Genomic DNA, 16,845 nt, shown 5'->3' on the forward strand with positions numbered 1-16,845 from the left:
AATGTGTTAGTACAACAACTATTGTGTGTATATGTAGAGAGTAGAGACAGGAAGAGACATCGACCTCAGGGGCAGCTAGGTGTTCTGGCTGCCGATGATGGTAGGGGTGGACATGTTGCCTGCTCTGCGTTTTACCTTCAGGTTGATCTTATCACAATATACAGTACACGGTCTCAAGAATGGGTGTGTGGGGCACCCGCATATCAGACCCTACACTGGCCCATGCGTCGTACAGTATACCCCATTACCCGCCCTATACTGGCATCAAGGTATAACACACAGGGTCACTAAAACACAAGTTTAAGAACCAAGCGGGGGATTGTCTAGTTTCCCCAGTTGTGTATAGTCTTTGGCTGAGGACCGACAGTGAAGTTAACCGGAGGAGAAGGGCCCACCTGCAGTCCACCACAGTGTACTCAATAGGCCCCGTCAGCAGCTCTCACAACCGCTCACCATCTCCAACTGGACCTCATCCATACAGATAGTGCCCAGTCACTTCAGCTCTGCCTTTACCTGGGAGCTCAGTCCAAATGCTCCTCATCATGGCCACTTGTCATACAATAGCGTCGCAGACCAGAAATAGCCAATCTATAAACTCACAACACATCACGAATGCACCGCGCTGTGAGCTTATGAATCGGCTATTTTTGGTCAGTGACGCCGTCGTACGACGCAGCACATATCAGGCATGTTTCATTATTTGAAATTGTGCCATTACGTTGGTGTGAACGAAGGTAGTTGGCTATTTGGTCTTTACCACATCCTAACCACAATGGCTACTGTACCCTGGTTCAGCTATCCCTTTCCACTTATCTTGGCCACAGTATAGCCTTGTACAACTCATAAATCTCCTTTCCCTATCCATTTATGTTCCAACAGCCATCCCTTATCTCGGTCTCTCTCTCTCTCTCTCTCTCTGTCCCTCTCTCTCTCTCTCTCTGTCCCTCTCCCATTTCGTCCCTTTATCTCTCTGTAGTTCTCCAACCTCTGTAGTCTCTGTACATTTTTGACCTCATCTTTCTTCCTCATATCAAACATATAAATCTGCGCACGTCACACGGCATCGCTAATATGAGAAGCTGCGTGTCAGAGCCCAGGGATGTGTCGAGTTGACTTTCACCCTTTTAAAGAGGCATTCAAAATGTCACAGTGGGCTGACATTTATTGTGTGTGTGCGCGCGCATGGGGGTGTGTAGATGGTGAGCATGCGGTCAGTGGCGAAAGAGCAGTTTGTTGGAGTTCGCAGCCTTGCCACCCATCGTCCTTCCGTCCGCTCAGCACTCGTTTAATTTTTCCCCTCTCTCCCTCCATCCCGACCCCTGTCTATATTAGATTAGTGGGAGTGCTCCCACAGGACAGAGCTGTCTGTCTGGTGTTAATCCACACGCGTCTGCCTGCTAAGCCCCCACCCCAGCAAGCCCTGCTCAGCTCCAGGGCTTTTTGTTATTACAGTGCTCATTACAACGCTGTGATGTCAGCACTGTCTGGTAACATACACACTCCCGTAGACATGCCTACAACAAACACACGCACGCACGCACGCACACACACACACACACACACACACACACACACACACACACACAATATGGAGTTGAATCTAGGAATACGTGACCTCAGATTCTCTCGACCCCATACCTCTTCCTACGCCCCTACATCACCTCTACTCTACCTTCCACCTCCTCACTCACTCCCATCCTCTCTCCTTTCTTCCTGTCTCTTCGCTCAATGCTTGGCTGACCACATTGCTGTCTGCCCTTTTGCATTTCACTGGAACTGTTCTGCTATTAATTATGGGTGTGTTTGCTTTAGAATACTTTAGAATCCCTTGCCTATCCTTATTTAGGGATGGGACGATATGAAAATGTCATATCGCGATTATTGTGACAAAATAAATCACGATTTATGATATTATCTCGATAATCAAAATCCATTATCCTGGGGCGGAACATTTGCCAAAAAATGGACGATCTACAAGCTACAACGCGTAGCAACGCGACATGTTGTGAGCTTGTAGATCGTCTATTTTTTGGCAAATTTGATGGAGAGACTGTATCAAGTACGTATATTATAAGTACCTTTTACCAATTATAGAGGGTTTAAGTGGTACTGGATATGCAGCTCGGCAAATAAAACGTGAATTGTTCCCAGTGCATGACGGAGGACGATATGACGATAAATTAAATCTCCACGATACGATTATCGTGAGTGTTTTTTATCACGATAAGCGATAATATCACGTATCGTCCCATCCCTATCCTTATTTTGTGCCAACACTAAAAACTGGCTAAAGGACGAGTCTGCATTCCGTACATGACACGTTTGCTTTTCCCCCATGAAGAGTTCCCTTCACTTTGAGCGTTTGTGTGTGCACGCACCATGTGTTTGTGTATGCAACGCATACATGCACCGATGGCTCACATCTCTCTTCTCCAGTCCACATTATCTTGACTGACAGCACCTGTAATGACAGCAGCTGTATCAATTACCCTGATTACTGCTCTCATTATGCTGATGACTCGATGCTGATGAGCAAGTGGAAGTCAACGGCGAGAGCCACTCATACACATTTATACTGTATGTACGTGCGCGCGCACACACACACACACACACACACACACACACACACACACATAGCCAACCTGCGCCACCAGGTAGTGAGAGATTGAGAAACAAGGGTGAGGGGTGTGTGGGTTGAGTTGGTCCAAGGGTGTCTGTGTGTGTGTGTTGTGTTGGTCCACCTGGGTGTGTCTGCTGTAAATAACGTCCCCCTCCTCTTCTCCTCCCCTCCACATGTCATCTCTCCACAGTGAAGCCGTCCAAGCCCAGGTGCTACGCAGAAGGCGCCACGGAGGAGGGCAAGGACGTTGTGGTGAGGTGCATTTCTAGCGAGGGCACCAACCCCCTGCGATACACATGGGAGAGGACCAGTGACAGCAAGCTGCTGCCCGCCTCCGCTGTTCTGGGTAAGGATAAATAAAGGAATAGAAAACAAATTGCTTCTCAGCAATCCGCCAGGTTTTTAAAGGTCGCGTGCGCTTGCTGGGGGTCTGGCTAATGTCCATTAGCGTCATCTTGTTTAATACAGCAGAGTTTGTCATTCATAGTCAGTGGCGTAAGTGGAGAATTGATAGATTGAAGGGAATTTGTTGTACAGCAGTGGTTCTCAGGTGTCCGAGGACCCTCAGGCGTCCGTGAAGGGGTTCCAAGGGGGTCACCAGCAAGTTAATTGTTGGTTTAGACTTTGGATATTCAAAAATAGCAGATCTACAACGTCACACAATGTTGGAACAGACACTGACCACGACAAAAACAAAACACAGTACAGCAGTTTGTAGACATTCTCTTTTTTCCCTCATCAAATGATTTCATCCTTGCTCTACAGACCCTGTTGCAGGCACCATGAACGTGAGGAACGCGTCTGCTACAGCATCTGGGATCTACCGCTGCACGGCCAACAACCGCGTTGGCAGCGAGGAGTGCATTCTACAGCTCAGTGTAACACCACGTGAGTGCCCATCCAGCTTCCTGTCCGCCTGTCTCCTCAGTACTCTGCTTACTTCAGACCGTTACCAATTTACACTGGGCAGTTGGTGGGCAGCTACAATAAAATTGTTTGCCAGTGTGCCAATAGCATTGTAACTGTGTTGAAAACATGGCAGCGCTAATATGGATTTTGCGTGCTGATGGGGCAATGATATTTAAGTCAGGGCTCTTCAACGTTTTCAGGCCAAGGACCCCTTAGTGGAGAAAGGGATGAAGCAGGGACCCCCACAACCTTTTCAGAGATTCTATATAGTTTTGACAGCACAATCATCATTGTATTTTGGATTCATGTCAATTTGTGTTTTCAGATATTTAACCACTTGAACCATCAATACTTAACTTGACATTTCACTCTGTGCTTAGTCTGCTCTTTTTCCCCTCTACACCAAACGTATTTGCTGAAAATAGCCATTCTACAAGCTCACAATGCCTCGCGCTTGTAGATCTGCTATTTTTGGCTAAAGTTCTCTGAATATGGATGCTAGGATAGGATAGAAAAACATTTCTATCACACAAAGATTTGGAGGACCCCCTGTAGTAACTCTGAGGACCCCCTTGGGGTCCCGGACCCCCTGTTGAAGACCCTTGATTTAAGTAATATTTAAGTCACCATCCAAACTGTGAGAGCTTTATGTCTTGACTTATGTTCTGTGATGGTCTTGTTCAGCCCCCAACACGGCAGGAATCATCGTGGGGTCCATCATCGCAGTGCTGCTCATCCTCCTCATCATTGCCATCATTCTCTTCTGCCTTTTCCGTGCTCGAAACCGCAAGAAGTATGAGAAGGAGATCTGTAATGAAATCAGGTACTGTTCCTTCAACGCTAATGAGTGGGTGTGGTTAAAAAACATCATTTGGCATGGTACGATAATGGACGTCAAGAAATCAAGAAAGAGCCTTTGGAACCCTGAGAATACAGCGACAGTTGCTAGGCGACTACTTCAGCTCTCGTTGAAATAAAACTTCAGCACAGACATAAATAAATCATTACACTATTACAGTAGTTTAGCTCACTGGTTCTGAAATAATATCTACAACCCCCATAACTCAGAGTGTACAAAGATAACCAAATGGACCTGTAAGCATCCATTTGCACTTACAGACCTGAAAGGGTGCATTCGGGACCTGGATTGCTTAGGATAATGTTTACCAACCTGGGGTCTGAGACCTCCTTAGGGGGTGCCAAAGATTACAGGGCTTGTCTGCTTATACTGTAGGTAATCAAAAAATGCCTGCATGTTCTCAATTTGATATTAGTCCAACTTGTCATACAGCATCGTGTTACTTTAATGTACTCTAGCAAACTCCCGCATGAAACGTCATAGTGAAATATAGTAGTAATTGAAAATGTCTGAGGAAAGTAGCCTATTTGTGTGCACATGTGTGGATGGGCAGCCATTAAAATGCAGCCGGGGACTTGTGACACTGACCGCCATCTCATGTCATCATCCGGCAACTCTTATGCACACACACACACACACAGCCTACTGGGCCATGAAAATGGTTGTCGCCCCATCAGCGGTTTCCTTTCCTTTTTTTTTTTTTTTTTTACCCATCCGCAAATAAATGGCTGTGGTAATCAGTTTGAAAGCTTTTGTTTGCTCTGTAGATCCCCTGTCTGTTGCTGGCTGCACACACACACGCATGCATGCGCGCGCACACACACAAACAGACCCAACACACAGACACACACACACACACACACACACACACACACACACACACACACACACACACACACACACACACACCCCTCTGGTCGGGGCTGTTCATGCAGTGCCTCTTTTCAGCCCTGTCCTCAACGCTACTCTGCTCTGTACTGTATCTAAACATGACGTGTGCTTGTCTTTTTTTTTCTTTCTTTTTTTTTTAAATTAGCAAATACTATTTACAGTATTACACCCCACACCTAGGTAGGGTTTTCCCAACCCCAGTTATTACATAACAGCAAAATGGCCACCATGTGAATATGGTCAATTGTAGGTCAAAGAGGATTACAATATTAACACTGTAAGCCCCCCCCCCTCCCCCAACTCACAAACGTGTGCGCGCGCGCACACACACACACACACACACACACACGCGCACTTGATAACTACTGTAGTATGAACAAAATATGTGTACCAAATGTGTCCTGGCCCCTCAGGCTCGGTTTGATTGAGCTCTTAACTGGATTATCGCTGCTTATTAGTAGCTAATGTGGTGGCAGAGGGACGATAGGGTTGTCTGGCTGCTCAGCCACTGCAGAAGGCAATCACTCGCTCACTGTGACCAAAGCAGACATCCCCCTCCACCCCCAACGTTTTTACTCTGTCCTTTATCCATGTCTTTCTATTTCTAACTCTGCGCCTTCGCCTCTGACCTGTGGTTTATTCTTGAGAATGAGAGCGGTCACTTCATCGGTCAAATGCTGTCACACAGTGTGAAAGGAATTGTTAGGTTGTCCTCCATGTTCTCGCAAAACAACTAAAAACTCAAACAAGAACCAAAGCCCCGTGTTGCTGTCTGAACACTGCCCTCCTCTCTATTGTCTCCTTTCAGGGAGGACGTCCCTCCTCCCAAGAGCCGCGTCTCCACGGCGCGCAGCTTCACCAGCGTGGGCAGCCAGCGCTCGTCCCTGGGCTCCATGTCGCCCTCCAACCTGCACGAGTACGCCCTCAAGCCCCAGTACGACAAGATCCCCTCCACGGAGGACTACGACAGGCCTCCCAGCCACGCCCCGCTGCCCCCGCCCACCGCCCCCAAGATGGCCGGCCCCAACCTCAGTCGCATGGGCGCCATCCCCGTCATGATCCCTGCCCAGAACAGGGACGGCTCCATTGTCTAACCCACTATCCCTCCTCGCTAAGGAGGACGGGACAGTGTTGGGTTGGTGGGGGAGACGCGCGCACACACACAAACACACACACACAAGCCAATGAAGTTGGGAGGAAGGATCTTGCTATTGGATGGATGCTTCCTCTATGAAGGCTGGCTCTGGTGTGGTGTTGAGAAGGAAAACGTGGTACATTACTGGAACTACAACAAACCACATTAACTGTTGTCAGAACTCAGACTGTCAGCCTACATATACTTTTATGAGTTTTACTTCTTGGACGTTCTCACAGGCAAAAACAAGAAAAAGAAGAAGAAAAAAAAACGAAACAAAAAAACATCATACTAGTGTGGATATACATTTGAATGGTCAATATACAGATTTTATTGTACATATTTAGAATGCATGTTTTTTTTTTTTTGGATGGCCCTTCCCTTTAAAATACTGTATGTTTCAGGCCAGTGATTGACCATGGGTAAGTGATGTATACATCTGTATGTATGTATGTATGTATGTATGTATAGAATTACAACTGTATGCGTGAGTGTGGGGAAGGCTTGTGATGGAACGTGTAGAGCTCAGCTACTGTCTGATTGATAAAATGCCTATTACTACAGTATCATTTTATTTTATTTTTTACCATTTTTATTCTACGGTATTTAACTCCAGGGATTCAACATTTGACAAAAACGATGTGAAGAAAACCTTTTGATAATGTAGCAGATCGGTTCTTATGAAGAAATTACCAGGATTTGAAATGAAGAATTCATAACCTGAACGAAGCAGCCATTCTTTCCGCTACTAGACTTCTAAGACGCTCGCTACGTTACTGGTCATATGGTATTTATCAGCCCTGGAAGCATTTAGGTCAGCCATTTGTTGTTAAACCGTTTACTGTTTGAATTGGCTAGTTTAGGGGTGGAGTGTGAGAGGATTGGCTGGTGGTTAATGAATGGGGCGGTGCAAATCACTGCCGCTTGTGATTGGGGGATTATTGTTTTGGGTTTTCAGAGTAAAAAAGAAAAAGACTACCCCACCCCCTGCCCCCCAAGTTCTTAGAAGAACACATCTCGGTGTAGAGGAAAACGGCTTGAAAAGCAGCTTCACTGAGCATTCTCATCTGATTATGTTTGACTGGAACCAGCCCCCCCCCCCCACTCCTCAGACCCTTAATTAACAAAACATCCCTGCCCCAAACACGCAACATAGCAGCCGCTCTTAATTTATCATCTGGGCTATCTATGACCCTGGTCTAAAGGTCTGAAGTAGTTAATCCTCCTTATTTGCTGTGGCATTACAAGGAGCCAATATCTTGATTAAGCTTCTTTCTATGGTCAGTATGGAGGTCTTAGCAGGGCCGGTGTCATTAATTGGACTTTTTAATGAAATTATACACCCAGAGGCACACTATCTAGGACGTAAATACGAAGTGCCCATAAAATGAATGAAACGTGATAAGCCTGAGAATAGTGAATCACTGGTGCTGTGCATACAGCAGGTTTGTATTGTAAGGGTAACCTGGAGCCTGCTTATGCAACAGTATACTGCAAATATCTGCTAATTCGCAGGTTTTACAGTACAGTCTTAACATGATACTCCACAAAGTAGTGGCTTGCCTGAGGAAATGTTAAAATTCCCTGAGTCAATTATGTCCTTATTATCCAACATATGGTAGGTGTGCCTGGCCAGTCACAAAGGCACCAATCACAAATTGTCCTCCTCTTTATGAACTAGCTAACAGTCAGAAAAGTCGAAGTGTTTTCCTTTTCTTCTGATTAATAACGTTGCAGTGAAGAATTAATCCTCCAGCCTTACATTTAGTGCTCCATAGTTTGTTTCCTGTACAGCCCGCAGGCTGCAAATTCATTCTGTTGTGCCTTCTTGTACCTATTGACTTCTACACAGCTGTCACACTGGCTGTCCAGGTGGCCTTGAGAGTAGTGGTGCCAGATTAAGAATCTTGTGACCAACTCAACAGGTGTCTCTCAATGTGACTGGACTTAACTCATTGAATGCCATTTCAAGATGGCCCCCAAGTACCAGACTGCCACTATCCTAGATTTCTAGTGCACGGATCAATTTTTAGTGCACGGATCGTGCACGCCCATGCACCATATATGCATCATATGTGTAGTACTTTTTAACAGCTTTCAAACAAAAAAATCCGCTTGGAAATCCGTTCAGGCATTCATGAGATAGAAGCCTTCAAAGTCAGACAAAACAAACACTGCCACCTTCCAAATTTCTAGTGCATGGATCAATTTTTAGTGCACGGATCGTGCACGCCCATGCCTAGATCATGCACCATATGTGTAGTACTTTTTAACAGCTTTCAAACAAAAAAATCCACTTGGAAATCCGTTCAGGCATTCATGAGATACAAGCCTTCAAAGTCAGACAAAACAGCCATTTTTGACATTTTGAAAGATGTGTTTGTTATGGGGCTAAACATGCAATTTCGCAATTGCGATCATGCCTAATACATTTGAGGCATTTTTAGAAATTTTTTTATAAAAAAAAAATTTGAAAAAAAATAAATATATATATATATATATTTTTTTCAAAATGGCTTCCAACTCGGGAAACTCGGGCTGTGGCAGCCTGGGAGTACTGTAATAACTCGTGAAACTCGTGCCTTGGCAGTCAATGAGTTAATATGACCAGTATGTGATATTTGTTCTGTTGTTGTTCTTAATCTGTTCAAGGCTATGGTCCCACCCTTCCCCACCTGTGCACGGTTGACAAAAAAAAAACGGCACTGTTCTTGTGCTTTTATTTTATATTTGAAACTTTGGTTGCATCCACAATTATTTTTTTGTATTCATCGTGATGTGCTTTTTTTTATTACATGTTTGGCTATATGTATAAATCACCTGTCAAAGTAACAGTAGCTCTAATAACAACCTAGTCTAATGCTACAATGACGGTGGATGTGAGTATGTATATAAGATGCTCTGCAGTGCTGTGCTTGGCCTATGTAACTCTAAAATGGAGAGGTGGGGTGCTGGGGTCTTGTCATTGCAGAGTGCATAGCCGCTTTCCAATCCGAGGGATTCACACTTTCCCATTTCGCATTTCAAGGGCTATGACGTCACTGGGCCGCGCCAAATAGCGTATCTACAAGCTCACAATGCGTTGCGTTGCGACGCATTGTGAGCTTGTAGATCTGTGATCAGTGACGTCACAGCCCTTGAAAATCGCACTTCAAAGTGTGAATCCCTCGGATTGGAAAGCGGCTAATGTCCCTCGATACAGGTGGGATCCCCTAGTATTTTGTGTGTGTGTGTGTGTGTGTGTGTGTGTGTGTGTGTGTGTGTGTGTGTGTGTGTGTGTGTGTGTGTGTGTGTGTGTCTTTTGGGGACTGAAGATGGGTGACAGGTGTAGCTCATGGACTCTCTTCTTCCTGGTTCTGGCAGGTGTGATGTCACACCCATGAAGCAGAGCTACATCTCCCTGCACTGTGGAAAGCGAAACCTTAGGCTCACGGTCACCTATAAAAAGGTGCCCAATCTGTCAGCTTGTCTTAAACCCAAGGGGTGTGCGTGTGTGCGTGCGTGCGTGCGTGCGTTGGGGTTCACTGGCAGGATGAGACTTCTATATAGTATTTTATTTAGATCTTCAACTGCAGGCAAACTGTACAGAGCCATTAGAGAGAGACAGTCCTACTGTACCATCCAACATTCATGACAAGTACTACTAATCTTATTAACTGTAGCTTTTTAAATGGTGTACTAATATTGTATGAAGATCTTTGAGGTTTGCACGCTGTGCATTTATTTTACTTTCGCTTTTATTTTTTCTGTGCGTGTTTTGTGCTGTATTTTTGAATAATAAAAGTCCACAAAACGAATGGAAAAAGTCACGTTTTGTTGTTTAATTTCCCTGGCAGCAGCAAAGTTAAAAGGAGTAGTTCACCCCAAAAACAAGACTTATTTTTATCAATTACACACCCCATGAAGCCTTAGTTCTTTAGTTTTTGTTTCATTCCTATGAATTCCCACTCGGTGCCGCGCTGTGAGCTTGTATCTGTATCTGCTATTTTTTAAGTATATAAAATAATTAAGGCCCCTCCACCTTGGGCCCTGGTAACTCAGTCCCACTTTCCCCCCCTTGTGACCCCCTGTGTAATCGATAGGAAATAAGTACTTTTTGGGGTGAACTACTCCTAACCATGTTAGATAAAAACCTATTTTCTCTCCTCTGATAACAGACAACGCTTATTCCCCCAGGGATCCAACCTCCTGCCACCTTCTACTGTGATTAATTTTAATCAAGCAGTGATTTTCAACCCTAGCGCCAGGTGAGCGGACTTTCTAACCACTTAATGACTGTAATTAATCATGAAGTAGGCATGCGCGATCGCCACACGCCATCTCCCCAGCCAACAACTTAGCATATAAACATGCACAGGCTTCTGAACCAGGCACCTGGACTAAAAATAACAGATCTACAAGCCAACATTGTATGGCAATGTCACACATGAGCTTGTAGATCGGCTAATAGCCTATTATCAGCACGCGACAAGGCACACAACCAAGTATAAATCAGGCATATCCACTCGTTGCATCACGTGATATTGACTAATTGTTATTCTCCTGCTATAGCCTATTATTGTCCCTCACATCATGTAATGGGCATTTTGAAGTGAGAAGTCAACATTTGCTTAGCTCTTTTCTGTTCGTGCCAATTTTCTCCTTAGTTAATGTGGTTTGTAATTAGCTGCATCACCAGCCACGGCTAATCAAAGTTGTACGAAATTAGCTTTCTAATTAACTATGCTGAATACTGTGAAATGCAAAAGAAATGACTGTGGAGGAAATCATGTGTATGTGGTTATATTAGGAGGATCCCCATTAGCTGATGCCATAGCTTCCTGCGGTCTGACACACAGATTCCACATAGGGTAACTATCACTTGTATATTAAGGCATTACAATACATAAATTAGACATGACAACCAATTGCATATAGATTTAAACTACAATCACTAAAGTTTTAATGTCATGTCACTTTAGCCTACAAGGTAACCCAGTTCTCATGATATTTTTCTCTCTTTTGTACTCTTGACAACATGTACATGTCCATGATCTTGACGTGTGGATAGGTCGATAGCTGATTATTAGCCAATGGCTCGGCTGTGTGTTGGCAGTTGACAGGTGGTCAATAAAAAAAGACTATAGCACTTAGTGCCATTGCTAAGCGGACGTCCATACTCATAATTGGATGCCAGTAACAGATAGGTCCCCGGAGCATTGATCTGTGGTCAGTCGAAGTCACTCATGGATTGACTAATGACTCCCCATAGGTTCTGCACACGGGGTTATGCTCTTGTTTCCAGCAGCACCGCCACAGTCCCAGCAAATGGACATGGTGGGATTTAATGACACTTTTATGGCTGCACATTGAAAACATTCATTAAAAGCACATTAGTGATGTGTTCTACTGCATGTGTAAAGATCACATTTATGGACATTGTGCCACTCTCATCTCGTTTCGTAAAATAAATAGTGACTTATACCACTGGTTCTCACTGTGCGGTTCGGGGACCACAGGGATCCTTGAAGGGGTTCAAGGGGTTCCCAGCAAAACAAGTTAATAATCAGCTTAATCACTTATTTAATTACCCCATTTTATACTTAGGCTATTCAAAAATGAATATTTTTGAATAATATCTGAAAATCTTTTATGTGGAGCCATGGCACAAACGATTTTCAGATGGAGGTCCACGGTCAAATACATATTAATTTGGGGGTGAAATCGTTTGAGAGAACCAGTGATTTACAATATCTCTCACTGTCACACATTTTTACCTCTTGTCCTCCTCCGAAAGAGAGAGTGGTGTTGTGTTAAGCACCTGGGGATTTGTGCCCATCATCTCCCTGGCTGCTCCCTCGTGCCCGTGTGAGGTATTAATTGTTTGCACAGATTGGGGAGGGTGCTATGGTGGGAGAGGGCTTATTGGTTCTCCAGGAGGGTTTCCTTGGCAACCTTATCTGGTTGTACACAGTCTAAGCTGCCTTCTAGTGGGATGATTTATCTTGTAAAGCGTGCGAATCGTTCCCCGCTAACAAAACTCCCCGTCTAAAAGCAGTGGTGTCATCAAAGTCGCAGTCCTCCAACGTGCCGTTTGCTGTCACAGCAAAGCATTTGCTGTTTTTAGAAACCTCAGTCAGGTTGCAGGTGTAGGGAGTGGTGGTGTCTAAGTAGACTACTGGAATATGCATGTACAGTGAGCGGCATGTGTGCAACTGGCCCAGTGACACACTAATGTTATGTCTCTCTCAATACACTTTACTGCTGTTGGTCTGAAATGACCATGAATGCAGACCTGCATTTTAGCACTTAATCCAAAAATCTTGAGTCTAAAACAAATGTCTTATTTATACTTTGCAATGCTGTATGATTATATCATTTGACAAAAACAAAATCTGTTATTTTCAGCAAGCAACAGGGTTGTACAACAAACTAGTAAAAAATTGACCATTATTCTTCTATTTACATACTGCTGTGGGCTTCAGCATGCTTTCATACATAACCGGCCTCAAAACAACCCTCATGATTGTCCAGAGAATCGTCTGTGGAGGTGAAGTAGATCCAAGTGCAGGCCAGTCAAGCACTCTGTGCTGTGTACCAGCACCAGCAGACACGCAAGATTTCTCATGAGGTTTGCCCAGCTGCTGTACACTCATTTGTCAGCTCATCTCATTTCCCAGTGTGGGAGGAGAAGCAAGTCTGCACACCATCCAAATCCTACCCTCCATTTGGCTACTATCATCATCTGTTATGGCCTGACCTCTAAATCTACTGCAGCTCAGCATCCACTTAGGTCACACTTTTGACCCTGTGCGGTTGACAGCAAGACATTTTCATGACTAATGTGTGACTTTTGATGAATGACGCCCACCCACAAACGCATCACTCTCTTCTCAGGGGACAATATAGGGTCAGTGGATACATGTGACATTCGTGCTCATCCAAGAACATGATGTCCAAAGGCTACCAACATCTTAGATCTTTTCAGGGACTTTGGCCAGTGACTTTCATGGCGGAGCAAGGTGACACATATAAGTGAATATGACATTTTAATTTCAGCTACCGGTGACCACTTAACACCTAACAACAGGAGATTCTTGGTGTGTGGTGGTGAATTAACTTTGTCTCAGTTGCTCCTCACCTCGCCTCCATATGTTACCGAAGCAGATAAGAGCCCAGAAGTAAGGACTAAGGGGAGTGTATTAGAAGGGTCAGACGTGTTCACAGGCAGGACACCTGCTTTAATATCCTCTCTCAGTGGTCTACTATCAGACACGCATACACGCACACACCATGTTGTCCTTTGATCTTTTCCCCTGGCAGTGAGCTCTGGTAGCTGTTATCTACAATCCTCAAGCCCAGCTCTGAGACGGCTGCCAAGGAATCAACCCCGGGTTCCTCAGATGAAGAGAAAGTGCACTTTTACTAGTAGTCCTTTACACTGTGATTTGTACTTCTAATCTGCAGCTCTGCTGGACTCTATTATAGGCAATCAAGCCCCAATGCCAGGTCATCAGCAGGGTACGATGGAAGCCAGCAGTGAAATGCAACCTCGGTGATGGGAACTGGGCCTTAGTATCCTTTTTTCTCCTTCTGTGATTGGGGTCATCTCTGTTATTACCATGGTGATGTCAGTGATAAATAATGTCAGCGTGTGTGTGTGTGTGTGTGTGTGTGTGTGTGTGTGTGTGTGTGTGTGTGTGTGTGTGTGTGTGTGTGTGTGTGTGTGTGTGTGTGTGTGTGTGTGTGTGTGTGTGTGTGTGTGTGTGTGTGTGTGTGTGTGTGCGCGCTTCACTGAGTGTGTCTACCCGCATACTCGATTTGTCCATGTACTGTATAATGTCGAAGTGCGTGAGTTCACATGTGTTAGCGTGTGTGGTAGTAGTAGCCTAGTAGTAGTGTGTGTTCATGCGGAGCAGTAGCATCACCCAGAGTGGCCACAGAGAGGGCAGAGGTCAGGGTGGTAATTTAACAGGATGGGGCCATCCCTTTCCCTCCGCAGGCCCATTGAGATGACGGCAGTCTACCTCAGGCTATTTCCGACCAAGCAATTAGGCGGCTTCTTTTCCTCATGCTGAACACGTACCTCAGGCCAGAAAACACAGATTGAGACACCTCCCCTCCCTGCAGCACTGCAGCCATCGACTGAGACTTAGGGCAAGGCTTGCCCCGAGGGCTGATTTGCTGCCCTGCTTCTCGGAATCGCATCGTGGATTTGCTGCTAAATTGCCATCGAATTGATTTATCCGAATTGTAATTGTCTGCACAACATAGATTTTTATTTAATTAATGCCTCACAAATACCACTGCTTATAGCCTATAATTGCTATTTTATTTTGTAAAGCATATTATTAAAAGTCATAGGTGTGGGCCCAACACCTATATGTGTGGCATAGGCATACTGCCGTCCATGGGGCCAAGGCCTAGTTTCTTTCTTTCTTTATGCCCATTACATTTTTGTTTTGGAATGTTGTAGGCTAAGATGTAGGCTACAGAGCTGAACTGAAATGGTAGCAAAGTAAGGCCATAGGAAAATCACACCGCCGTGCCTGCTGACTATGCTGCCTCAGCCTGCAGTGCGGTGGAAAGTTCGCCGGAATTAAAATAGGGGTTTATAGGACTGAACTGTCAAATAACTGGGCCAGTTGGTCCAGAATGATGAAATGCAATTCCCTGTAATGAAGGTTTTTGCATTCAAAAGCTCCAAGTACTGTACCTAAAGTGTCAATGCGGCTAAGGGCTAACGGTAACAGGTAACAAAAGCTATTTTGCTACTAGTAGTTGATCAATGAGCCTATTAACGTAGCTAAGGCGGCCTAACTGCACATCCACATCCACGTGGTCACCACAAGATATTACTGCATTGTTGCAGTTCACATGTTTGCAGTCTTCACAGCTAGAAATCGCAGTGGTTACAAAAAAAAAGAAACCACATACTGTAGTATAATGGGAGCCTAATTAAATACACAGGTCTAGGCTATCTGATCAAATCTAATCGTTCCCCATAATAGGCCTACTGTACAACTTGAAACGCTATTTCTTCCAGGCTTCACTGAGATATTAAATCGATGGGATATTCTTTGTGTTTGGAGGAAGCCATTATTTTCTTCTTTTTGAGGAATGTAACCATGGAGCTGTCATGTTGGCTTTGAAGGCCACTACTGTCCGTAAAGTGAGGGGGGCTTGGGCTTTCCTTTTATAGGCTATTTGCTGGAAGGTGCCACTCAAGGGCATTGAATGAATTTCTCTGTCCGCTTTAGAAAGCTAAAGGGACAAGCATTAATTCTGTAATTCCTGCCTTTTCACCGCTGACATGGCTACTGCAGGCTACCTGATATTTTATGGTGCTCTAGTTTCCATTTCGGGTCATATAGGCCTATGATGTGTGGACATCTCCGTCTTCATTATTTTGGCAACATCAAACAATACTTTTATGAACATGTATGTGGATAGATCAAAAGAATATAATTATGTCAAGTAAACAAGTCTTTGTTTTAGAGTGTAACAGTTGTTCTGTTGACAAAATGAGAGTATGCAAATTGTAAGCTTTATAATTTTCTCCCCATACAATGGACCAAATATGTAAAATATAGTTCATATGGTTCAGTGCAGACAGACCAGCTCTTTGAAGTGGTTCTTTGAAAGCTGCCAGTAGGAAAGATTATTGGATATAAGTCTAAAGGCATTATGCAAATTTCCTTAGGTTCAGCAAATATGTAGGCTACTGTATATCCACTGTACACCAAAAAGGCAACGGGTTTAATCTCACCCTTTCCTTGAAGAAACAGTTTTTCCCTTCTCTACTCAAACCTGGCATGTGTTAACGCATTTTAAATGTTTTGGCAAATGATGAATCAACACTGTATGAATGGCTGTCTTTTCCATTAAAGACGGCCCATTATTAACATCAGTTTAATCCTACCATGAGAAATGACAGCAGTAATGCTTAATTTATGATCCATGGTACATCAGTGTTGCACACCAAAAATAGCAGATTTACAAGCTCATGACTGCATCCATCCATGAGCCATTGTGAGCTTGTAGAATTCCTGTTTTCAGTGCACTACACAGTTGTATGACTAAGTATACATCGGGCTATTAATGGTATTCATCCAGACAGACCATCCATGTGTGGATAGTGTTTTCTCAAGAGATTGGAAACACAAGGGAGACCATTACCACCGATGATGTGATGCTACCCCATTTATAATGAAACCAGTATTTTTAGGAGCAGGTGTGGATGTGATTATACAGTAGCTGTTGTGGGAGAAAGACTCACAGCATGCCCACCTACAGTAATTACTTTTTCTACAGAAAAGGTGGTTGATGAGATCTTAAGCCAGCACACTGTATATTGTATTCCACATTAGGACGAGAGGAGATAACATAGGGACAGTGGAAAGGGCTATCATCTCTTGAGTTGGTCAGTTTCTTTTATCCTGTTCAAATGAT

At 44.3% G+C, this 16,845-nt stretch overlaps 1 protein-coding gene across 1 annotated transcript in view; it reads left to right on the forward strand.

Annotated features, from left to right (window-relative positions):
• The window catches only part of cxadr (CXADR Ig-like cell adhesion molecule), a 49,784-nt gene extending 40,281 nt beyond the window's left edge, over nt 1–9,503 (forward strand). Inside the window, exons 4-7 of the mRNA XM_080748907.1 lie at nt 2,811–2,966; nt 3,386–3,508; nt 4,214–4,352; nt 6,088–9,503. Coding sequence (XP_080605033.1) covers nt 2,811–2,966; nt 3,386–3,508; nt 4,214–4,352; nt 6,088–6,373 — 704 coding nt within the window. The 3' untranslated portion in view covers nt 6,374–9,503. The remainder of the gene's footprint in view (nt 1–2,810; nt 2,967–3,385; nt 3,509–4,213; nt 4,353–6,087) is intronic.
• The last annotated feature ends 7,342 nt before the right edge of the window (nt 9,504–16,845 follow it).

Source organism: Nannobrachium achirus (genome assembly GCF_963921795.1).
Source record: "Nannobrachium achirus genome assembly, chromosome: 19".
Taxonomy (NCBI): domain Eukaryota; kingdom Metazoa; phylum Chordata; class Actinopteri; order Myctophiformes; family Myctophidae; genus Nannobrachium; species Nannobrachium achirus.